Source organism: Panthera pardus, unplaced genomic scaffold, assembly GCF_024362965.1.
Source record: "Panthera pardus isolate Hobbes unplaced genomic scaffold, ASM2436296v1 HiC_scaffold_2, whole genome shotgun sequence".
NCBI lineage: Eukaryota > Metazoa > Chordata > Mammalia > Carnivora > Felidae > Panthera > Panthera pardus.
In genome coordinates, this window is record NW_026526765.1 from 82,264,013 (window position 1) to 82,289,824 (window position 25,812).

A 25,812-nucleotide genomic window follows, 5' to 3' on the forward strand; every position below is an offset into this window, starting at 1 on the left:
CCCTTGAGGCCTCTCTTAATTAGAGGATCCTCTCCAGCTAACAAGTATTATAATGATCACTAATATTATAGTGACTGGTTGTTGTTTTTTTCTTAGTGATTCCTAGCAATCTGAATCCAGAAACCATGTCGTATCCTAATTTTGAGCACTATTACATAGCACATAGGAAATATTCAATAAGTACCTTTTATTGTTAATCTGTATTTATGTTCTTTTTGTCTTTGACCTTTTGGAATCTCCAGTTAGATACTGAGAAAGAAAAAAGGAATGCTTTTGTATGTAGAGTTTATTCAGAGCTCCCTTGTTATTTTTTAACAAAAAGATACTGTCAGCAGCAGATGATTTACCTAATCATCCAACTATTAGATTCTTAAGGAACACAAAATAGAGAAGATTATTTTTCTACTGCCAAGATCCATAAAACTAGTGAAATTCTACTTTATTTTTTTTCTCTTCTATATCTTTCCCCATCCTATGTTCTGGTGCCCATGTTGGTAGGACATGTAAATACCATAGGTATTAATTAGGCATGTACAGTTCTGAGTACTGTATTTTTTTAAATGTTTATTTAATTTTGAGGGAGAGAGAGTACAAGCAGGGGAGGGAGGGGCAGAGAGAGAGGGAGACAGAGGATCTGAAGCTGGCTCCATGCTGTCAGCAGAGAACCTGATGCGGGCCTTGAATTCACAAATTGTGAGATCATGACCTGGACCAAAGTCAGACATTTAACCCACTGAGCCACCCAGGCACCCCCTGAGTGCTGTATTTTAAGAAAGCTTTTGCTGTATGGATTTGGATGTGGTGAGAGGACTATGCCCACAATGGAGATGTGCCCAGTGAACCATACCTTGTGACTGGTGCTTTAAGTAACTAGTAATGTTGAATCTAGAGAAGAAAAAGGTATGATACGTGTCTTGATTACTTAGTTATCATCTAGAAAGCTTATTCTATGCAATACCTGTCCTCCAGCTAACACTGAGACATAGGCGTCCCAAGTAACATTATTCTGGGTGACCTATCAGAACTCTAACACCAGTGAGTGGACATTACAAGATGGAATATATGTGTTTAATAGATTTAAAATAATTAGAGTTGGTGCTGTTAACTGTGGAATCATCTGAGTCCCATCCCTGAGGCCAAAACACACCAAGTCAAGTTTATGACTGCATAGCCAGAATGGATAGAGAATCTTTATGTGCCTCAGAGAGAAACTAGTTAGTGGCATCCCAGGTTATAATTCTTTTTTCTTTTAATTATTTGTAACGTTTATTTTTGAAAGAGACAGAGTACAAGTGGGGGAGGGGCAGAGACAGAGAGGGAGACACAGAATCTGAAGCAGGCTCCAGGCTCTGAGCTGTCAGCACAGAGCCCCACATGGAGCTCAAACCCACCAACTGTGAGATCATATCCTGAGCCAAAGTCGGATGCTTAACGGACTGACCCACCCAGGCACCCCCCAGGTTGTAATTCTGAATACATTTTCATGAAGTTACTTGATGCTATATAGTGGCTGTATACTACTTTTACTAAACAATAATTAAGTAGACTTCTGTTAAAAGACTTGGGAACCTAATGTCCATTTATTCATATATTCAGCAAATATATATTTATTGAACACCTACTGTGCCCAAGCACTGTTCTATGCTCTGGGGATAGAACAGTGAATAAAAAGAAAAAGTCCTTATCCTTAAAGAGCATATTTTCTGGTAACAGCCTAAATTTTACTAATAAATGTGTAAATAATTAATATGGATCCCAGCCAAAAATTATTTTTCCTTTTACATGTGTTCATGTCTATCAAATTTGCCTTAATTCATTTCCTGAATAAAGAATTATCTTTTAAAAACATATTTTAATAGAATAATCAAAACCATCAATTATAATTTGTATCATCTTTACATATATTGCATAAGTTTCAAAACTTAAATAGAAATATTTGCTTTTTCTGGAGATCCTTCTACTTCTCTCATGAAAGAAAAGATAAGGCTTATGTCTCATGCATTGATATATTTGAGATTTTTCTTATTCACGAACTTGAATCTATAGTTACCATGTAATTCTGTCCAAAATTCATTTCTTGGGTTACTAAATCATTATTTATTGGTGTGGGTTATAAATATCCAATAATTTAGTAAAATATATAATTTTCAGGATTTAATGTCACATAAAAAATAGATGGCACAATGCCATGAAGTCATTTTAAATATTAGGAAAGGGATGTTAAAGGTTATAAGGTCTATAGTCCTGTGTTTAGAAATGAAAACACTTTGGGGCACCTGGGTGGCTCAGTCTATTAAGCATCCGACTCTTGATTTCTGCTCAGATCATGATCGCAAGGTTTGTGGGATTCAGCCCCATGAGTCTTTGCTGACAGTGCAGAGACTACTTGAGATTCTCTCTTCCTCTCTCTCTACCCCTTCCCCACTCGTTCTCTCTCTCTTTCTCAAAATAAATAAATAAACATTAAAAACAGGGTGTTCTCTACCACTCCACACAAGTTCATTTTCTCTGCCATCTTAATAAGCTGTATGCTTGGCTGAGGTTTATTGAGAAGGCTGCAAATGGCCCATGCTGCCATGCCTGGCAGGAATGTTCTTAGGGCATTGCTCCTAACCCGTCTGGCCTGTCGAATGCAAGATGTCTGTATTACCCCAACCAGCTGGCTCAAATCTCCACTTATATCATGGTTCCGCTAAACCTTAGCAGGAGGATGACTTTCCACTTCTCAGTAACAGAATAAGTACTACCTGAGGACTTTAGTCGACCATAGTTGACTTTCTGAGTTTCAGAAGGTATTGCTAAACATTTACACAATAATACAAATGGGTTTGAGAGCTTATTGGGTACCAAGCAGTGTGTTAACTTCTTACCACGTCTCAACTGTGTAATTGTCACAGCCTCTCTGGTGAATACTCTTATCACCTCCATTTTACAGGGGCAAACCCTGAAAGGAGGATGCATGTGGTGCCAAAAGTTATGGGACTAGTCAGCATTAGGAATAGAATCCAGCTCTTCACTCCCTTCACTAAATCATCTGACTTAATGTTGCCTTATTTGGTAGCCAGAGCCACAGACCCAGAGAATTCAGATGATCTCTTCAGGATTACGAGACTTGGGGGGTGGGGAGTGGTGGGATGGGTAGGGCGAGTCACACTTGGTACACAGTGCTGGTTATTTTACACTTCTTGGTAGCAGTGCTTTTATTCATAATGTGAGATCTTTGCTCTCAGGTGCGGACTTGGTATTTTCATCTGCCTTGAAGCGTGTTGCATTGTGAGACTTTTTTTTAAAAGTCCATGATATTAAATAGTAATTCATTATTTATCATCAAGGCAGATAGAAGCTGTATCTGACAATGTAGTGAAGCTCATTGGGCAGCCTTTTTTTTTTCTAACTGTATTTTGTCCAACCTAACAATAATTTCACTAGGGGAGAAAAATTAAAATCACCTCATTGACAGTGTAATGATAACAGTTTTCCTTCATAGAAATTAAAGTAAAAATCTTAACAGTAAGTTTCCAGGGGTCAGTTGTGCTTTTAGAAAAATGCCTAACAAGTTCTCAAGTCTTTGTTTTCAGGATAAATCTTTCCATTCTGAAGCATTTAGTTTTATGGTTTTGAAGTGGAGTATGGATAAGAGAGTCCATTTAATGAAAGTCTGAGTTGACTCATCTTTTTTTCTCTCCTTCTCCTCCAGCTCTTCCTCTTTGTTGTCTGGAACTTTGAGCTCTACATGATACCACTGGTTTTGTTGTTACTATTGACATGGAACTACTTCTTGATAATATCAGGGAAAGATAACAGGCAACGTGATACAGTAAGTTTCTACTTTCTTATTCGTATGTGTTTTTGTTCTTATTCCGAGTCGCTCTGAAAAGGCCAACATCGATTCATTTTTACAAACTAGAAATTCTGTTTATAAATACTCAAGTTTGGATGAGAGTTTTAATCAGTTCAAAACTAACAATTCTTTGGTCCTAACAGAATAAAAAGTATCACCTATTTCTAACATGACTTGTCTTGGTAGGAACTAAAATCAAGAGCCCACCAAAGAATGAGCTATGATTTTTAATTATAAATAGATTATTTCAAACGAGTATTTCTTTTGCTCTCCTTATTTGTTTTTATGTCTTAATCTCAAATTTAGACATAATGTCATGAAATTATTTATGATCAGACCAAACGAATGTATTTTATTTAAGACATTTCTCTGTAGTCTGTCATTGGAAGGAAGGAATGATTGATGGTTGTTGGCCTGGAAAAGTGCATAAAGTACCTTAATTCAATGAACATTCACTGAACAACAGCAAATATCTTTCTTTGTGTCAGGGTTGTATTAGAATTACCAGCTGGAGGATAAAGAGCTTTCTTTTAACCCAGGAAAAATTATACTGAACCCACCTGCCCTCTCTGGCATTTTTGAAAGTTTTTAGAGTCTGTGAGACAGCCTTCTCTCTCAAAAAGAGTTCTAGACTGAGAAGCAAAAGCTAGCCCCACATTATTATCATATCTGTTGTTCTGCCAACTTTCATTCCCCTTAGATTATCTCAGTCACTATACCCTTAGTGAACATACAACTTCAAAAAGCTTTCCTATATGTAAATGAATGGAGGGAGGTGTCTTCTCCAAATAGGACATTTGCGATCTGATAACTTTATAGATAGTTACTGAGAAGACTTTAAAGGTTTTTCAAATGTGGGAATCTATTTGGTAGCTGTTTGTCTTCATCAGATTACATAGATTTTTTTTTTTCGGCCATTAAGAATCTACATTTGATTTCCAGTCAGGAGTTGCTGCCATCTACCATGTCCATAAGGGTACAGGAACCAAAGTTGTTTGATCATCAGTTGAGTAACATTATGTCATACTTTATTATAATAGCATCATCACGGTTGCAAAAACATACCTGTGACCTAAAACAATTTCCCTTTTAAACAATGCAAGCAAAGCACACTTTAAATGGTAACACAGGGAGAACCAATTTCTTCAGGATAATTTTCTTTATCATCAAAGTAAAAGAAACATCCTGATGCACAGCCATCTACTACATGGCAAAGTTGCCAACAAAACACCATGTTTATTTTCCTGTTTAATTTGTATATATTTCTGTTTCTCTCACATGACTATATGTTTGAGGGAGGGGACTCTTTGTTCATCTTTGTACTTGCCACTTTCTCTGGCAAGTGTTTTGCAAGCTTGAAGTGTTGAAAACATTTTTTGTAAGGTTTAGCAAACCAAACATGAGATTGTTAACAGAGATTTTAATGGTTAGGCAGTATTAACAGATGAGAAGTTATTATTAGCAAGGATTTTATGGATATATATATATATTTAAATTTCACACTGAGAGACAAGCCCCAAATGCCATAAGCATTGGTGTCATGGGGACTAATAGGTGCTTTTATCAATTAATCCAGGATGTTTTCTTTAAGAAATGAGACTCACTCAGACAATTGCTTTTTTGTTGCGTTTATTTCGGGGAGATTGTCGAGAGAGAAGAATATCTATTTTTCATTCAGTTGCCTTGAGACAAATTTGCAAATAAGATTATTTGCAAATAGGAAAAAGTGGTAATTTAGTTCCAGCTTCTTAATCCTATGAGAGGGCTTATCTTCAATATTTAGTCATTGGTTTGAGTATTCTTAGTGAAAAATTCTGTAACTGTAGAGTTTGCTTGTCATCTCCTCCAGAATACACCTGCCTTGTCTGGAAAGGTCCACTTTTACAGGGGAAATAGTAGCCTATCACGTATCCTCTTCGGTTTACAATTCTCTAGGAATTTTTATGACTACTGAAGTTACTACTATGTAAATTTCTCTACTGCCCTTTTCCCCCCAAAATATAATTCCAATATTGTATTTACCAATCTTTTGTTTTAGGCATATCTCTAAGGGAGTTCCCCTTTAGCCACAAACAACATTTTATTCCTTCAAGTTTCATGAAATGTCAGCTACACTCCATAACTCTCAGTAACTGCTTTTTATTTGCCCAAACACACTATCCACATATTCTTGTCTTCCTAGATGCCAGAGCAGCAATCACAACATTTCATTCAGTTTTTTACTCAGTGGCTCCGTTGAGACTTTATGTAATTTTTAAATCCAATCTGTCTAATTATGTGTCTTCTGTCATACCTAACTGTGCATTTGTACTAGTTGCTCCTTTTGAAAACAAACCTGGATTACACCTTGCTGCTTACAGTTTATGCACGTATGCACGCATACACACACACACACACACACACACACACTTCTGTACATATACATATACGTTCATACACACATACATACACATATATGTAAATCAAGGGAAAGTGTTTGTAGGGGCTGCCATGCTCTGCCTGACTAACTCTACCGCATAGTGCATAGCACTGGAGGAAGGTATTTTGCCCTGAGTCCTTATTAACCACACCACTGTGTGATTCTAGAAACCTTTCTGTTTTGAGAGAGAGAGAGACAGAGACAGAGACAGAGAGAGGAGGAGGAAGGAGGGTGGGTGGGCTGGCAAATTTTTTGTCATTAAAAAAAAAAAAACATCATTTGTACATTCAGCTGAGAAAATTCAATCAGGATGAAAATTATAAAAGAAAAACAAATCAAACTGACCTTGAGCTTTGTATGCAAGAGAAAAACCGAAGTATCATTTCCATGATATAAGAAGTTGAAAAAAATAAATAAATAAATAAATACTATGAGAGATGAAAAGTGCATCAATGGGTAAAAATTCTGTCTTCACCATATGGGTTGATAGTTGAGATTAATACCAAAATGGGAAAGGATTTCTTTGTGTGTTTATTGTTTATTAAGGAGACCATTTCCTTTCTTGGATGCTTAAAATCGTAGGAGCTAAAACCCCCTATCTTTTCTCTACCGTGGTGCCTGTTCTAGTTTAATGAGAAAAATGAGATGTAATCCTTGCCGAGTAAGTTTTGCTGCATTTAATGAGCTGAACCCTTTGAGAACAGGGTAAGGAAACAGCCGTTCCTGAGGCTAATGCTGTAGGCTCAGAGGTGCATATGAGAAAGAGGCGTGGTTAGAAGTAGTATTTCACCTCTGCTGGTTCCCAATTGGACTTGTTAAAAATAAGCAGTCCTACATCTGAGTCTACCTACACTCAGACCATGACATTAAAATTTCTGGCATGAGAATTGTTAGGCTTTTCCAGAAAAAAAAAAAAAAAACCTGTTGAATAAATACATGCTTCATTCAGATATGTCTCGGCAATGAAGGGGATATAAAGACAGGAATGTCATACTTGTCTTGGTTTGAGCTGTCACTCCAAACCCTGAGGAAAAGTCCCTCCTGCAGCGCCCATTAGGCTTGTCCCAACTACCCACATTATAGTTACTGTAGACCGAAATTTTTAAGTTAAAGAGTAGATACCAGGAAGTTGCCTTTACTTGGCGCTTAAACACTACTGCATGCTCATTACGCCCTGGGCACCATGTTAGGCACATTCTTTCCTCATGTCCTTCATCTCACCCCCAGGAGAGAAAAGCTGATTATATCTGCCTAGCCAGTGGGTTGGGTCATCCTAAGTGCCAACTGGTCTCTTCCTCTGTGGTAAGGAAGGGAACATTCTCATGTGGAATAAGCATGGCCATAAGAGCCTTTCCTTGAGAGAAGGGAATCAAGTCTCAGAGAAGGAAAGACCTGGGTTGGTCGAGCAAATCAGTGGTCTCTTGCACCTCGTGGGGCATAGGTTTCATTATTAGTACTTTACATACAGAGAAACCAACCAGCTTACCCAAAGGGACACAGAACAGGCATACAGTTGGAAAGTAGCAGAATGGGTATTAGAGTCTGTCAATCTGTCTGAAGTTTTTACCTCTAACCACCAGTCAAGTGCATTACTCTTGAGACTGTATTTTGATACATCTCATGTCTCCCTGGATCCCTTTAGAGCAAGTTTCTCCCTTGAGCTTTAAAAAAGCCAGTAGCAGGGCACCTGAGTGGCTCAGTTGATTGAGCGTCCAACTCTTGATTTCGGCTCAGGTCATGATCTCACAGTTCATGAGTTCGAGCCCTGCATTGGACTCTGTGCTGATAGCACAGAGCCTGCTTGGGATTCTCTCTCTTTTCTTCTCTCTTTGCCTCCCCCCTGCTCATGGTCGCTCTCTCTCTCGCTCTCTCTCTCTCTCTCTCTCAAATTAGTAAACATTAAAAAAACAGTAGAAAAGGCAGCAGTATGAATTCCACCTTCAAGCATGCAGATTGATGGAAAACCCTCATTTTCCCCACTTCGCCTCCATATCCTCCTTCTCTTCAGGGAAATGGAACAGTTATTTATTAAGCAACTTCTATGTATCAGGTATCCTGCTAAGCCTTTTTATACACACTATCTCTTTTAATTCTTTATAATAACTTTATCAAGTAAATTACTCTAAATGGTTTTATCATCATTTTACAAATAAGGAAATTCAAACTCTAAGAAGATAAATAATGAACTCCATAGAGTAAGTGAGATAGGAACCTAGAGTGTACCCTGTTCTAAAGTCCCAGGCTATTTCCATGGTGTATTCTTGGGCATGCCCTTCCCAAGGGCTTACTTTCTAAGTGTCCAGAGCCTTATATGGAATCAAGTATCCCCCCGAATCCTTCTTATGAGGTTCCCCGTGACCTCTCAAAAATTGGTGTTGGTCTCTGTTTGATCCCAGGTGACCCCACTGATTTCAAAATTGTTCATGACCTGTAGGACCACCTTCAATCCACCCAGGTGAACATGGATGGGAAGAGTAAACCAGAGATGAGAATTAGTGATTAAAAGACTTTTAATGTTTTTGATATACAAAAATTCTTCAAGAGGTGTTTTTTAATTACACTTTAAAAGAACATTCATTTGTACTGTCATGATACTCCTCCCACATAGCAATCTCAGTTGCCTAATCAATGGAGGCATTAAAAGACTAAAGAGTAGGGTAAATCAATGAAATCATTCTCTGATTCATGATGTGACTGTGACACAAATTGAGCCAAATTCTGCCTTGCTAAAATACTTTGGTAAATGCTGAAATGTTTTGTTAGCTTCCTTAAATGGCAAAGCCCTCAATTCTGCTTTTCCCCTTTAGAATCATACTATTATTTCTTGTTGGATCTGTTCCCATTAAACCCAGAGCACTTATTTATAGAAATAAAGCTGATGGAGAGAGAATTGTCTTTGTTGCTAGAAATGCCGGTGGTTGGACGACTTCGGATGGTCCACCAAATACAAGCCAGCAAAGAAACATTTGCTTATTTGACCTGAATTCCTGTAAACCAAATACATTTGTCCTTTTCTCAGCCAGCTGCAAAGAAGTCCATGGTGTAATATTTGAATAAGTAGAGTATTGAACAAGTGAAATATTCCTAACAGAATCTAAAGAGGCTGGCCAAAGCGGGCTGAGAAGAGAGGACTCCATAAGCAAAGCACTTTGAATGTACAGTTAGATCTTCTCTGCTTCAGTACTTTATCATTCACGGAAAGTAGCATAGACCACAAGCCTCCTCTGTTTGCATCTCAGTACCAAAAAAGACCACATACTTGCTCTTAACAGAAGCAGCACTGAGTCATACAGCCTGTAAACACATCTAAAAATGGATGATCAGTTTTTTCTTCTTCCTGCTTATTTCAACAGCAATTTTCTCAATTTTTTCAGAAGGTCACCAGCTTGCAAAAATCTGAGAAGGACCATGAAAAGAACCAGACCTTTAGTTTCCCAACACAGTCACTAACATTAAAAAAAAAAAAAAAAAAAAGTAGAAACCAACAGCCAATCAGATGTCAGTAGAAAAGTTTATCCCCTATGACTGCCCTCAAAGCTGTTCATCAACTGCTTAGCTGTGCCAGATAATCAGTCACTGGACAGATTGGTGTCCCCAGACACCAGTGATCATCAGTGATCGTCACCTCATCAGGCTCTGAACACTGACCAATAGATTTCTACAATTTTTCCACACTGCTCAAATGCCCCCCACCTCACCACCATGCTCTTATCCCCTCAGTCTCAGTAGATGACAAGGCCTGTACCCCGCAGATTTCTCTCAAACTCTAGCCCCTAAAGCTCTCTGAATTCACCCCCAATTTAAGGTTGCCAGATTTAGCCAGTAGATATACAGATGCCCAGTTAAATTGAAATTTGAGATAAACAGAGATATTTATCCTAAAATAGTGATCATTATTTATCTGAAATTCCGATGTAACTAGATGTTCTGTGTTTATCTGGCAGCTTTATCCCAACTACACCTTGAATTCTTACCTCAAGACCTTTAGGAAGATGAGCCCTTCTGAAACAAACTTCTGATTTTCGGGCCGCTTTGGTCTTTCTCCAACATCTTCAAGCATGTTGTGGAAGATCCCCTCACAGGCAGGCCCCATTCAACCATACCTTCAGTTCTGTCTCCCCCGAATTCCAGCAGAATTGTTTGTTTGTATGTTTTGTTTGTTTGTTTGTTTCCAAATGCAGAATGTTTATTGAACAAAGGGTGAGGGTACTGGGTGGAAGAGGGAGTTACAAACATGAACCAGGCAGTGCCCCTGCGCTTTTGTCATCTCTTTTACCCACAAAACAATGTTTCACCACTTGGGAGCACAGGAAACCAAGGTTTTGCTGCTTGCAAAGGCTCCCACGTTGAGGCTGGACCAGAACACGGTTCTAACTGGCTCCCAGACCGGGAGTCTGTTGTTCTCTCCTTGCATTCCACGGGCGCCCATTCAGCAGGCCCCCAGAGGGCAGCAACTTGGTCCCTGTAGCATAGTAAGAAGCAGGGGGAAGGAAGGAATGACGCCTTTCTCATCATGTAGATGGGTACCTGGGTTACCCAGGGGAAGCAGGTAACCTCTGCAAAGCCGGTAAATTTGTGTGAGACAAACATGGTGGCCCAGGGAGTAGTAGAGCAGGCCAGGTCTCGAACTTTGTGGAAGCACATGTGCTGCGCCAGGCTCAAGTTGTCCTGGAAGCCACACATGCTTCTGGGGGACGTGCGTGTAGCCAGCCACCCCTGGCACAGTTTGTGGTTTGATTACATGACAGGTGGCTGGAGCTCTTGAAGTGCTTGCCAAAGGAGCCACATGTGAAGGGCTTGAGGTCCAAGTGTGCTACATGGTGGCGCTGCAGCCACTGAAGCCGGGTCTCCCCAGCGCCTTATTCTGGGTCTGCCTCAGAGGCTCCTCCTCGAGCTGCACCAGGAACTTGGAGGGACCTTCTTGGAGTTGACCAGCAGGCAGCAGCTGGTCGAGGCCTTGTGCCCCAGGGGACAGGGAGGGGGTAGGTGGAGAAGGCAGGGGAGGAGAGGAAGGGGGGTGGGGAGGAGGAGGAGAAGGAGCAGCAGCATACTGTTCCTGTTGCTGCTTCCCACCTTGGGGAAAAAGGAAGCTTTGAGGGGTGGTGGATGCAGGAGACCAGGACTGAGCATGGCCAGGATAGCAGCTGCATTGGAAGCAGTGATGTCTGGAGCAGAGTGTATTTGTGGTTTCCCAAATAGTGATACATTCTCTCTATGCGTTCTACTCTTTCCTTAAAAATAATATATTCATGGCATTGGCATGTCATTTACAAAAATTGGATCACCTTACATGCACAGTTAGTACACCTACTTTTACATTTACTTTTTAAATATTTATTTTGAGAGAGAGGGAGAGAGAAAGAGAGAGTGAATGCATACAAACAAGGGAGGGGCAGACAGAGAGGAGGAAGAGAATCCTAAGAAGACTTGGCGTTTTCAACACAGAGCCCAAAGAAGGGCTCGAACCCATGAAGCCATGAGACCATGACCCAAGATCATGACCCCAGCCAAAATCAAGTTGGACGCTTAATGGACTGAACCACCCAGGTGCCCCAGTACATCTACTTTTTATATCAGCAGCATATCCAGAGGATCCTTTAAATCAGTGGAAAACCCCATGATTATTACTAGCTACATAATTTTCACCATATGAATAATTTTTTCTTAAACACTCCTTTTAGAAGTATTTCAAATATTTCTTCCATCTCAATTAATGCTGTAAATAAAATTCTAACCAAATCTTTGGTCAGGTCTCTGGTAATGCCCTTTAGGACTATCATCATAGGAGAATTTCTGGGTCAAAGTCTGTGTACATTTTAAGTATTTTGGTAGTTAATACTATTTTGCCACCCAGTAAGATTTTAATATTTCATGTATATGTTCCTGGGTAACCACCTCACATCTTTATCATTTTCTCTACAAAATCATCCCTGACTTTCTCACTCTCTCCCCCTACCACCAGCGTGCCCCTATCAAGTCATACCAAGAAGATAAGTGAACTGACCCCTCTGAGATCCCATACCTGTCTCACTATATTGTAATAGTCACCTCACTGTGGGTCTTTATCACCAGGTCGAAATTATTCTCATTGTATCTTACATTTTTGTATTTACGCCCAGAACAGAGCAAGATGTCTCAGACACAGAAGTGTAGCAGTTGCTCAAAAAATATTTGATGAATGTATAAATATTTTAGTCTAATCTTTCTTTCTGGGTCAAAAATTGTCTAATATTCTTTATTTTAAAAAATTTAATGTTTATTCACTTAAAAAAATTTTAGCATTTATATATTTTTGAGAAACAGAGAAAGCATGAATGGGGGACGAGCAGAGAGAGAGGGAGACACAGAATCTGAAGTAGGCTCCAGGCTCTGAGCTGTGAGCACAGAACCTAACGCCAGGCTTGAACCCATGAACTGTGAGATAATGACCTGAGTTGAAGTTGGACGCTTAACCAATTGAGCCGTCAAAGCACCCCTTTTAATGTTGATTTATCGTTGAGAGAGAGAGAGACAGACAGACAGAATACAAGCAGGAGAGGGACAGAGAGAGAGGGAGACACAGAATCTGAAACAGGCTCCAGGCTCTGAGCTGTCAACACAGTACCCAACGCCAGGCTCAAACCCACAAACCGTGAGATGATGACCTCAGCCGAAGTCAGACGCTCAACTGACTGAGCCACCTAGGCACCCCAAAAATTGTCTAATTTTTATGCAGGACTATTTCCATTCAACAAAAGTTTATTAAACATCTACAGGTGTGTCACTAGCTGTTGTTCAAAGATGATTAAGAGAGGGTCCCTTCCCAGGACAGTTTGTGGTCTAATGAGGGAAACAAACAACTAAGTCAAGTACATGAATATAATAGATACAATAATAGGGGTGTGTATATGATTTGCAGGGTGTGCAACCAAAAGGGGTTTAGATCACCCCAGATGTATGTGCATGTGCTGCATATGTAAAGAAAAGGGGTCTGTTCATCTGTGACCACAGTTCTTATTCCACCCTTCAGTCTGTCCCTTTCACTAACTCCATGTTTGCCTTTAATACTTCTTCAGTATATTGGCTGTCTTTCTACTCTATTCTCAGACTGTAGCAAAACTTCAAATTGGAAAGATAAAATTATAGAACGGTAGAAGATGAGTGTTACCTGTACGTGACATCTCAGTTCATACAGAGAAAGATGTAAAGGAAAACATTTCTATTTTTAAAAGTCAATTTACTAAAGATTCTCCTCACTGGAAGGCATACTTGTTGGTTTGGATCTGTTAAGACTCAGAAGAAAGGTAGAATTAAAGTTAGTGATAGCTGCCATAGAGGATGCTTGTAGTTACTCTCGTATCTTGCCTGAATCCTTCCCACCTTGTTCAGATTCTCCAAAGACGCATGTGAGAGATAAAGAGGGGAGCTTCATTCTTCTAGAGGATTCTTCCCTGAAAGCTAGCTCCTGTTCCACCAAATGAATTGTCTTGGCAACCTTGAAATAAACCTGAGTATCTTGCCCCCATAAATAATGGATTTTCTCTTACTTGGGCCCCAAATCACCTCTGGTGTCTCAGAAACTCCTTGAAAAGCCAACTTTCTAAACTCCCTTCAAAGCCTCCCTTAGATCCAAAGAACTCATTACCTAGGTGGTTCTCCAAAGTGTCCAACCCAGGCATTTACCTGTATGTCAACCAAATGTTTTTATTACCTTTGTTCTTCCAAAAGGTCTTCCCCACAATTTTGTCATTTCTCTAATTGAAGAGAGAGCTGAAGGAAAGAAGAAAAAATGGATACTCACAGTTTGGGTCTCAGTTCCCAGGGTGGATATGTTATTCTCCCTCTCCCTCTTTTTAATGGTAGCCTGTTTGTTCTTTGTGAATGATTTTTGCCATCTCCTTGTAGCTAGCCAAAACTCCTTGGAACATTATGGTGAGGGAGGTAGGATATACAGTCAACAGAAGCACTTTGTAGTGTAGCTGACTCATGACCCCTTGACTAGTTTGCATTGCTAGTCCTGATCATTATACCCTTTGTAGTGGGTGGTGTTGGCACAGGGTTTCCTGTGATATTTGTGGAGATTTATTGCCCTGGTTCGGAAAGGTGACAAGAAAGTGCAAGACTTCAATTAACAAACTAAAAGTAGAAACCAAATGGTATGTCTTTATCTGCTTGTGGAAAATGTTGGTAAATCAGAACTATTATAGGCGTCCAATAATTCTGAGCGTTTTATATTCATAATTTTTTTAGTGTTATATGATACACATTTATCAAGGGCATGCAGACTTAAAGCCTTTCCACCATCTTGTACATGGAACTATAATGGTACATGTAGGTAACCAAACTAAAATATCCCTTCAAGGGCATTTTCCGTCATCTGTTACTGAATTTATTTCATCATGCGAGAAAAAATAACTATCATACCATGCCATTTGTTTTTTTAAATAACCAAATATTTTGGTAGCATGCTTAAATGGAAGAAAGTCAGTTCATCTAAACGAATTTCCAACTGAGCGACACTCCCACAGGCAGCATCAAAAACATCTTAAAAATGAGTGTTGCCACTACTCATTTCCAGGTAGTTGAGGTTAAAAGACCAAATTTTGAAATTAGGAAGACCTGGATTTAGCTCAAGACCTTCCCCCTTGTTGGCTGTACAAATTTACTCATTCCCATGATCTTCAGCTTCCTCATCAGCAAGAGGGATAATACCCACCTTGTTGAGGTCTTGTGAGGATTGAAAAGACAACCTACTGTCTTATACTGAGGACACAATAAATGACAACTAGGCACCTGACCCTGTGGAAAACAGGACAAACCAGGGTGGCTATAATGTGGGTTTAAACATTGTATGTCACTTCTTCTCTTGAAGAGTTCCCTTGTAAATGCTCTTGAAGAGGATGGTTTTCTATGACCATCAGTCTTGGTTTTAGGCTTATAGACAAAGACAGCACTGTCACAGAAAGACTTCCTGTGTCTATAAGCCCCCTGCTATGTGTATGGAAGTCCCACAAATATAAAAACTGTACTTTGTATCAGAAAAAAAAAGCAGATGAAGAAATTTGACCCATCCTCTACAGATGAAAGCTTCTTCGTAACTGATTTTACAGAAATACCATAAATAAATGCCGTTTTCCAGATCATATCAATAGATATTTGAAAGAAACATTTTTCTTGTTTATTGTAATACAAACCTCCACCATGCACAATGCATAAAGACCAGGGCCAGCAGCGCTGTGAGCAAGGAACAGGGCATTTTTCTGAAACCATCTTTGAGTCCAAAAGCACAATACACCTTCCTAACAGCCTCTCTCTGGATATCGACTAAGAGAAGGAGGAAGGTAAACCCACACTAGCGTACCAGGCCTGGGCACAGGGACTAATTTTAATAAATCAGAATAGAACATGAAAATGTCAACTTAATCAAGCATTTAAATTTTATTAATCAAGCCTAATTTTTATGAGTGCAAATAATCACTGAAGCTGGACAAATTTGTTCTCGATTGCATCAGAAACATAATTTTAATATTTAATGGACTGATGAATTTAAATGGAGAATTATCTTTATGAAACATGCTCTTCATAATTTGCCATTAAATGAGAAATAAAAAAAATCAACATAAATCTTACATAAAGGTTATTTAACTAAATGTTGGTACTATAAATATTATAAATGCATTATGCACTAATTTAGCAATCATACAGTACACTACATAAAGCAGACATGATAAGTGGACCAGGCAAGCTTTTCCTAGAATATAGAGCTCTTGTGTTATATTGTGGGAAGCTCATGATAAAACGGTTACGGGGGTTTTATGTGAGGTTTCGTGAACATTCTTTTCATTCAGGCTTTTATGCTACAATTCGCCATTCACCACAGACATTCTTTCCAGTTCAAATGTAGGTCTAAACCCACATGGGCTTTCTTTTGTGAGGTGATTATTCTTTACAAAAAGAGATAAAAAATATTTTTATCATTATTATTTATAGAAAAAGGATATAAAGAAAAAAACTAAAGTTTTCTGACTATGATTTTTTGACATTCAAAACGCAGTCTCTTTTCAAAGTTAGATTCTTCTCACATAATGTTCTCAGGCTTCAAAATATTCTAGGCACAAGAAGAACAAAAGAAAAAGAAAATCAAATTAGTGTCGGAATATTTTTCTCCACACATGTCCACCTATTCCCCTCACCCCTCCATTACCCCCAACAGACTGCTTAAAATAGGGAGTAGCGGTGAATTTCTGTAAAAAGTGAGTCAAACCAAATAGAGCAGTAAGGTCCAAAAGTTTGCGAACATTAATCTCCAAGGTAAATGATTGTTGTCGTTGTTTTCAAATTCTGTTGTTCGCAAAGTGTAGCGTTTTCCTGTTTTCCATGTGCTAAACCTTACATTTACCTGAAGAGGGACTTCTTGACTATTGCAGCTTTAATGCTCCCCAACATGTCTGCAGGGGTTAGAACAATGCACGTTTCTGAGAAGAATGTAGATGTGGTAAGTCTAACAGAGGTCACACGGCTCCCTCCTCTTGCTTGGCAGAAAATGTTTTAAATGGATAATGTGGACTCTTGATGAGATACTTAAAATAAAAATTCCTACGGTGGTTTTAGAGTTTGAAACATTTAAAATTGTACCCCCTCCCTTCCTTTTTTTTAAAACAAATTTGTGCTTCTGGAATGGAAATCTGGTTTTATAGAGAGAGGCTCGAGTGCATAATTTTCTTTTTTACTTGAGATCTGTTTACTTTGAATTCACAGAGAAATTTGCCTTTGAAAATACTAAATTTTATAAAATAGATTAGCGCTACGTCTAGTGATCTTTTAATTTCACTTCGCAAAGCATATTAAACAATTCAATTTGGGGGGCTTTTTATATACTTCTTTTCTAACCTGACAAAAAAAATAGTTTCAAAAAAGCATTGTTATTTAAAAAGCGCACTGTTGGTTAAGAGTTGACCTATTTTTCCCTGCTCAGTCAAATTAATATGCACCATCCTAAAGACACGAAGCTTAGAATTTTTCCTGCCAGCAAAAACACAATACATTGTGAAGCCTTTAGATGGAGACATAGTTCAAATAAACACTAGAATTCCTTTCACAGTGCTTTGTGTAAGTCTAAGAATGAACATTTAAGAATACTCAGAAGGAAATACGAAAAGAAATTCATTTAAGATGCTTATACTGATTATAGAATTTATATTATATTTAGTCTTTCATAATGGAAGAGGGTTCCTGCATATTAAGCTGACACTTAATAAAATAAAAGGTTACATATTCTTGACCAGTAAAGTAAATTTACTGCCCTTGCACCTTACAGCAAAGCGTATTATACTGCAAATAAGAATGTTGTTGTTGATGATGCAGAGTACAGGCTATATGTAATCAGTGGCATGCATCAAAAGTCATCTGATAGCCACATTAAAGCCACATTTCCTATTAAGAATCAGACTAAATTACAACATGGCACTTCCCAGAATGAGCCAAGGAAATGCATTCTGCAAGAAGAAATAATTGTATTTGAGTGTCTCTGTGAAAATCAGGAAGTCTTTTAGCAGTAAGTAATCGTGCTTTTCTTTTTAGTCTGCCTTCTTTTGTATTGCAATATATTCAACCTCACTGGCAAGCCTATCACACTAATTATTATTACATCTAGTGGTTCAGTTATCTTGATGACTACTGTGGCTGAAATTCTCCAAGGTCAAATCTTTAATAGCGTGAATCAAACTAAGCAGCCACCATACATCCAGTTGCTTTTGAGATATACTAGATGAAACAGTGTATCCCAGACCTGTTTACGACTCTTCTTATTCTTGCAAACGTGGAGTAAATTACATGTGCAGCTTAATTGCGCCATTCATTTTGCAAAAGTTCCTTCTCAAAAATTTCGTGAGAAGCAGATGTGCTGTTGTGAAAATGACAGCCCAAGCACACCTATAATGATCTCATTGACCACAGAAGTCTTTAGCTTGACCCCTGGTACTTTTCAGTGATCTGAAATAATCTGACTGGTTATAGGCATCTTCTCAATCCATAGACTTTCTATAATTTCACATATTTACACATGTAATAAATTCATTGGCACACAAATGCATGCTCTGCTTGGTTTATGCACACACAAAATGGTATAAATGAACTCCAGACCATGTTGAAGAATACCATTCTCTCCAAATTCCTCTATATCTCTAGGGTGGAAATAGGCATTTAGTTTGTAATGTGTCCAAATATAAGCATCTGTACACATTTGGATGTTCTATGAATATGAAATTAAATATGAAACTTCTTTCTTTTGTGACAATTTTCTTTCTTTAATTTTTTAACATGCAGTTGCACATCTGGACAGCAGTGATTTCTTCTTTAATTTAAATGTGTTGCTTTTTTATAGACCGTGTTTGAGTAAAGCAATTTGAATTGTGCAACTATTCATTCTGAACATAGCAAAACATCTATTTAATTCAAAGATTATTCCCAAGGAAAAAAGTAAACAGATGAAAGAACCCAGTTTGTGTCAGCTTTGGCTTTTGAGAGTTTCTGGCCTTGTGGTACTCAATCCTTATCTTACAAGAGTGACATAGCCAGGATCCTTTTGGTTCCTTTTTCTTTAAAGAGTTATAAATAAGTGGAAGATTTCATTCCTGGGAAAATCATAATACAGAGTATTTCCAGAATTATTGATGGGCGTTTTAATCCCCTTTGGTCAGTTTTGTCTTAAAACATGCTCCCTAAACTGGCATTAAAAAGCAGTAATTGGGATTCACTGCTCCATGATGACTTTAACAATGAAGTTTACCCGAGTCCACTTTTTGTCATCCCTTCGCCACCTCAGTCATCCTTTTCCACATCCCTTGGTCCCTTCCCTTATATATCATTGTCTGGTGCAGTAACATTAAACATGTCATGTTTTTATTCAGATTACCAGCACCATTATTAACATTTTCAGCCAAATAAAATTTTTATTTCCTTGCAAATCATAAAGCATTTAAGTTGTGTTGAATTATAATTAAAAGTCATAATCTGAAAAGAGCTCCTATGCAACTATATAACATATAGATTCTACAGATGCAATCTTGCTCCATTTGAAAATGGATTTTTAAAAAGTGTAGCCACATATTATGTTTTATATGTTAATGACAAGTGTTCAGCAAATGTGGAATATGAAGGAAGAAATATTAGGCTTTTAAAAACAACATTATCTGCTTATTCTTCGGCTGTAATGTAGCTGGCATGCTGCATTTGGGGCTGTCTACGTGTGTTTTTAAAAATGTCATCTTTATTAGTATTACGTTCAAGGAATAGTACCAGGGAATCAGTTTCTTTCAAGACCTTCCTCCAGCGTGTGGCATATAAGTCTGTGACGAGCGACATTACAGAAGGTCATGTCACTTTTAACTGCTTGCATTACATCTTTCTGATTTCCCTAGTGCCCTTCCTTTGTTTGATTAATACTACTTGCTTTCAAACAAGGTATCAGAAAGCATAATTTGGAAAGAGAATTCTAGAGCCGGTCTGAGATATCCCCCTTGAAGAAAAGGGAAAGGGGGGGGGGAACTTGGTAAAAATGTATCTTTTTTTAACACATGTGGTTTTTTTTCTCAAGGAAATCCTGCATATATGTTGTTATTAAATTATTGTTGACAAATGTTTAGTCAACTGGACTTAATATACTTGCAAACAAAACTATGTAGTCCTTATGGGGTTTTATTTGAAGAGGAAGGAGCTGGAGTTTGAGACGAAGCCTCCTTTATTTTGTTTTCCTTTTTTAAGTGTTCAACTCCAGCACACTCTTTCAAAATGGTAGGTGTTGTGTGAGTTCTCTGGGAAAGGTTGCGGTTTTGTGCAGTCATTAAATGCACTTCAGTAATATATACAGTTTGTTTTGAAAAGCTCGGTCTGCAGTTTCAGTATTCATTGCATTTGGCCAGGGCTCACGTCTCCAAGCACAGCCCCACTTCTGAAACACTTTTGCCTTCATAGCCTTCCATTTTATTGGACTGTTAACACCTGAAAATTAGCAAAAGCATTATCATTTTTAATTGGGAATACTTATGCAAGCCTCTACCTGTGTCCCATTGTGTGTTTCTTAGTGTCTGTGAAACATGAATCGAAATTTTGTATGTCATTAAGAAGACTGAATATTTTGCCCAGGAAAAAAATACATAATTTAATTTTTAAAAATTACTGTTTAAAATATTCTTGATGCTATTTTTCTTTTCACTAATAGCTAACATTTCTGAACACTTACTTCGATACAGAAAGTGTGCTAAGTACTTTAAACACATTATTTCATTGGATCCTTAATCAACACTGTGGGATAGTTGCTATTATCTCCATTTTCGAAGCCACCTTAACTTCACCTGAGCAAAATGTAATAGTGGGATAATTCTGAAGCAGCTTAAAGGCATCCATAGGAAAGCATCAGTATTATAAATCCTCGTTTGTAGATGTTTATGATGTAACATTAAAAAGGCACTGGAGGAGGGGAAAAGCCCTCACTAGAGCGCTAAAACACAACACAAAGGCCTCTCACTAACACAACACTTTTCTGCCAAATGTAAAAGCAAATGGTTGTATTGGGTGGTTCTGGCTGCACATTTGTAGAGCAATTGTGCGTAGCCAATTACCCACTTGTGCAGGGTAAGAACAGTTTGGGTTTTGCAAATGAAGAGCCTGATTCTGAAGACCTCTTTGAGTTGTACTTGAACATAAGATCCACAGCTGATTTGGAAATTGTGTAAATTAAGCTATTGGCTTGTTTGTTTCAATAATACTTGGAAGTTTTGAAAATTAACTTGAAGGTAGTACAAATCTCCAAACATTAAAGGGTAAATACTTATGGTTTCTGTGTCCAGGCAAATATTTGAAGGCATTTTGAATATTTGCTTTTATTAATCTGTATCACTGATTAGGTGTAGGTCTTTCCAGACAAGTTAGTTCACTTCTATGAGCTAGTTCAGTTCTTTTACATAAAAGCCTATTGAAAGACATAAAGAATATGGGCACCTGGGTAGCTTAGTCGATTAAGCGGCCAACTCTTGATTTCAGCTCAGATCATGATCTCAAGGTTCCTGAGATCAAGCCCCACGTCAGGCTTTGCACTGACTACACAGAGCCTGTTTCGGATTCTCCCTCTCTCCTTCTCTGTCCCTCTCCACCTCTCTCTGTCTCTCTGTTCTCTCTCCCTCTCTTACAATAAATAAATCAATAAAAACTACAAAAGAAAACAAAAAAAAAGAAATATTAAGAATTGTTGATGCAATCATTTATTCATTCTATCAACAAATATTTCTTGAACATTAGTATGCCCCTTGCAATCTGTTAGGCACAATCTGACACCATTTTTCTTTCCTAGCACCTGCAGTATAATCATACATACTAAAGAGAGGCATATAACACATTTTTAATAATAACTAGTGAAAACACTGAGTTTATGCAAAGGAATAAAAGTATACTGTACTATTCATTTCTTTTGATAAATGACTTTGTGTGGGTAATTTAAGGAAAACATGACTTAACCACACCACATCATTCTGTTTTATACTTTCAAATGTATACAACTTTTACTGAAAAATAAAAATGGATAATAATGACCAACCTAAAAAATTACTTAATCTAAATCAAAACTTTTAAACTCGTTTTATTAGAGATACAAAATTGTAGTTATTTTAATAAAACTTATGAAAGTTAGGTGACTTCATCCCCTGCCCCAATAATTGAGCAAGGGGTGAGAACTGCCTCTGTGCTATCCCACTGTCTGGATTTGAGTTCTATTTCAGCTACTTGCTGTGTTAGGTGAATTCTTTGGAAGAATGCAATGTACTGCAATACTGTCGCTATTTCTCCTATTTAAACCTCCATCAAAACCAGCCCAATTTGGAATTGCCTAGCTTATAGCACCTTGATTATACATTGTTACTATTACTGTCTATATACTTCTGAATACTTCAAAATTTCAGGAAATTAAAAGCCAACATGAAAGATTAGCTTATAGGCTCCATTTAAATTCTATTGGATTATAAACCTCTTGAAGGCTGACATGAGTATGGATGAAATTTCTGTGTTTTTCATCTTTATATTCCTGCATTACCTAGCACTGTGTTTCTTGGACAAGGAGCTTTATAATAAATGCTCATGGAGTTGCTGAGTATAGTTAGAAGTAATGTTAAGAGTCCTTTCTTGGTGAGGTTTAATTGCTTTATATGTCTTCAAAATAAGTGTAAATTCTCACCAGATATTGGAAACAGTACTTTGTACTATTATGGTTCTTTTGAAATGCTGAATGTCCAAATGAAAGACCACAAAATTCTACCATATAATAGAAGATTTAAAGCAGGCCATTAAATTAGGAACAGTCTCAGAACACCTGGGTGGCTCAGTTGGTTGAGTGTCTAACTCTTGACTTCAGCTCAGGTCATGATCCTAGGGTCGCGAGATCAAGCCCTGCATCATGCTCTATGCTGAGCGTAGAGCCTGCATGGGACACATTCTCTATCCCCTTCTGCCCCTTTCACCTGCTTGGGCTCTCTCACTCTCTCTCTCTCTCTCTCTAAAATTAAAAAAGAAAAAAAAATTTAAATTAGGAACAAGCTCACAAGCTGTCAGATGCTTTAGGTTCTCTATTGGTTTATGAGAAATGGAAGTTTGTGTTTGGGCTATTATTTTAAATAAGTTAATGCTTTTAGAATATTTGAGAACAATTATTAGATCACTGAAAGTCCTGACATGTTATCTCAGTTTGTGTAGCTCTTTGCATAATACAGTCTTAGCTATTGAAGTTTTCACTCATAACATATTCCTGTCTGTATCATAAGCCACATGAAAGAAGCACTAGCTGTCTCCTCTATCTTTTAAAGTTGTGAGCTCTGGGAGAAAGATTTAAAAATATTTAATAACCATGATTCTATCAAGTTTATTCAGAAATCGAGATACAGACTGGATAAAAAAGAAAAGCACCACAAGAATGAGAAATTATATGAAATGGCATAAATGCAATCAGAGGTTAGCACTTACCTGAATACCAACCCTCCCCAAAGTTTTTTAAAATTTTTGGTTTCCATGGAGAGAGATAGAGAGAGAGAGAGAGAGTAGTGTGTGTAGGTACATAAAACCATAATAAAACACCTGACAGAGTGAAATCCCATTTGTAATACCACAGTTACACATTAATCAAGGAAAGGTCAAATTATTTGACAAACCCAAAATGAAGATTGCATTAAGTTGAAGTAAGGAAACTAGGAGTCATAAAAAATACATTCATTAAAAAAATATCTACCTATAGGGTTATATATACATATCCTATATATATCCCATACATTTGATTATTGAATACATTTCTAATTTTCTTTCATTGTCCATTCTCGTAATGTAATCCTTGTGTAAAATCAGAGAATTAAAATTAGAGTTTCTGGTAACCCACAAAATCAAAAATACAGAGAGATAGTCAAAAGTTGACATTTATACATAAGAATTAAAATGTGAGCTTTGATGACCCCAAAACCACAAACAACAGAAGAAAAAATAAACAAATGAGACTACTTCAAACTCAAAAGCTCTGCACAGTGGAACAAATGATTTAACACAATAAAAAGACCACCTACAGAGTGGGAGAAAACTTTTGCAAACAATATATCAGATAAGGGATTAATATCCAAAATATCTGAAGAACTCAGTCAACTCCCTAAACAACAACAACAACAACAAGCAAATGATCCAATTTAAAACTAGGCAGAAGAGGGACACCCAGGGTGGCTCAGTTGGTTAAGCGTCCAAATTCAACTCAGGTCATGATCTCATAGTTGGTGAGTTCGAGCCCCTCTACTGGCTCTGTGCTGACAGCTCAGAGCCTATGGCCTGCTTCAGATGCTGATCCTGTGTCTCCCTCTCTCTCTCTGCCCCTCCCTTGCTTGTGCTTTCTCTCACTTTCTCTCTCTCTCTCAATACTAAATCAATATTTAATGAATGAATGAATGAATGAATGAATGAATAAAAATAGGCAGAAGAACTAAATAGACACCTTTCCAAAGAGAACATCAAAATGACCAATGGACAGATGAAAAGATGCTTAACATCACTACTGTCAAGGAAATGCAAACCTAAACCACAATGCAATACCATCTCTATATCAAAGTCTCAATGAGTTAATGAACGTCTCTTAGAATGGCTGTCATCAGGAAGAGACGATAGGTCCTCTTGAGGATGTGGCGAATATAGAACTTTATACACTATTGGTAGGAATGTAAATTGGTTACAACACTATGGAAAACAATGCGGAGGTTCCTCAAAAAAATAAAAATAGATCTGCCATATGGTCCAACAATTATGCTTCTAAATATATACCCAAAGGAAATGAACACAGGATATCGAAAAATTATCTGTGCTAACATGTTTACTGCAGGATGATTCCCTATATGTTGCCAATATAGGGAAACAACCCAAATGCCCATCGACAGGTGAATGCGTGAAAAAGATGTGGCATGTATATGCAGAGGAATGTTATTCAGTTACAAGACAAGAAGATAGCCTCCCTTTTGTGAGAACATGGCTGGACCTTGAGCACATTATAACCAAGATAAGTCAGAGGAAGAGTGGTACTATATGATAGCATTTATACATGGAATCTAAAAAAGTCAAACGTATACAAAAAGATAGTAAAATGGTGGTTACCAGGGAATGGGTGGCAGGGATAGCAGTGATGGTGTTTAAGGGCACAAGCTTATGACAGGTATTAAGTAGGCCATCAAGATCTGATGCACAGTATAATGAACATAGGCACTAATAGTGTACTATAATTATGTAATATAAATACTGCTACATTAGCAAACATATTACAACACATAAATGTGTCCAAGTAACACACAGCATACTTTAAACTTATGCAATGTTACACATCAAATGTATTCAATAAAAAAATTTTTTAAAAGTAAAATTTGAGCCATGGAAGATACTAGCTTTATGCCATAGACCACCAGCATAAATCGACAGACAGACAGTATACTTAAAGCTTGGTGAAAAGTGAATTCGAAATAGCAGAATTGGATTCTGCTTAGTTATCTAGCTCCAAACTTAAAGTGCCTCATTAATACAGACAGTGGAGTAGGTAAAAAAGGAAAGTTCCTGATTTAAAGCATCTCTCAAATTAATGTTAGTTTACCTTATGCATAGTTCAAATTCTTTAAGTTGTCACGGAACATTTCACACAAATAGGGTTTCCCCGAGTGGGATCCACTTCCCTGGTTTCAATCAATTAAAGGCAGAGCATTTCCCTAATCCCTATCTCTAGATCAAATAGTCCCTCTCCACGAATCTGTTTCAAATGTTAATAAAGTTTTCATTTCCAAAAGGTTCAAAATGACAGAACAAAATTCTCTCCTCTTAAGAGCACGAAAATGACTTCTGTTTCTGTCTGCAGGTAGTGGAGGACATGCTGGAGGACGAGGAAGAAGAAGATGACAAAGATGACAAGGTAATTATCTTTCCCAGCACTTGGGTACCAGGGGATGGGGAAATGTAGACATGACACTGTTTTCACAGACAGTTAAAAAAGGAGTTGAAGTGTTTGAGTCCAGAAAATTGGACAGCG

General features: G+C 37.8%; 1 protein-coding gene across 9 annotated transcripts in view; it reads left to right on the top strand.

Annotated features, from left to right (window-relative positions):
• The window catches only part of MCTP1 (multiple C2 and transmembrane domain containing 1), a 530,890-nt gene that overhangs the window by 432,129 nt on the left and 72,949 nt on the right, over window positions 1-25,812 (top strand). For all 9 annotated transcript variants that reach the window (XM_019428809.2, XM_019428806.2, XM_019428799.2 and 6 more), the window contains 2 exons: window positions 3,698-3,817; window positions 25,642-25,695. In XM_019428809.2, the coding sequence (XP_019284354.1) occupies window positions 3,698-3,817; window positions 25,642-25,695 (174 nt within the window). The remainder of the gene's footprint in view (window positions 1-3,697; window positions 3,818-25,641; window positions 25,696-25,812) is intronic.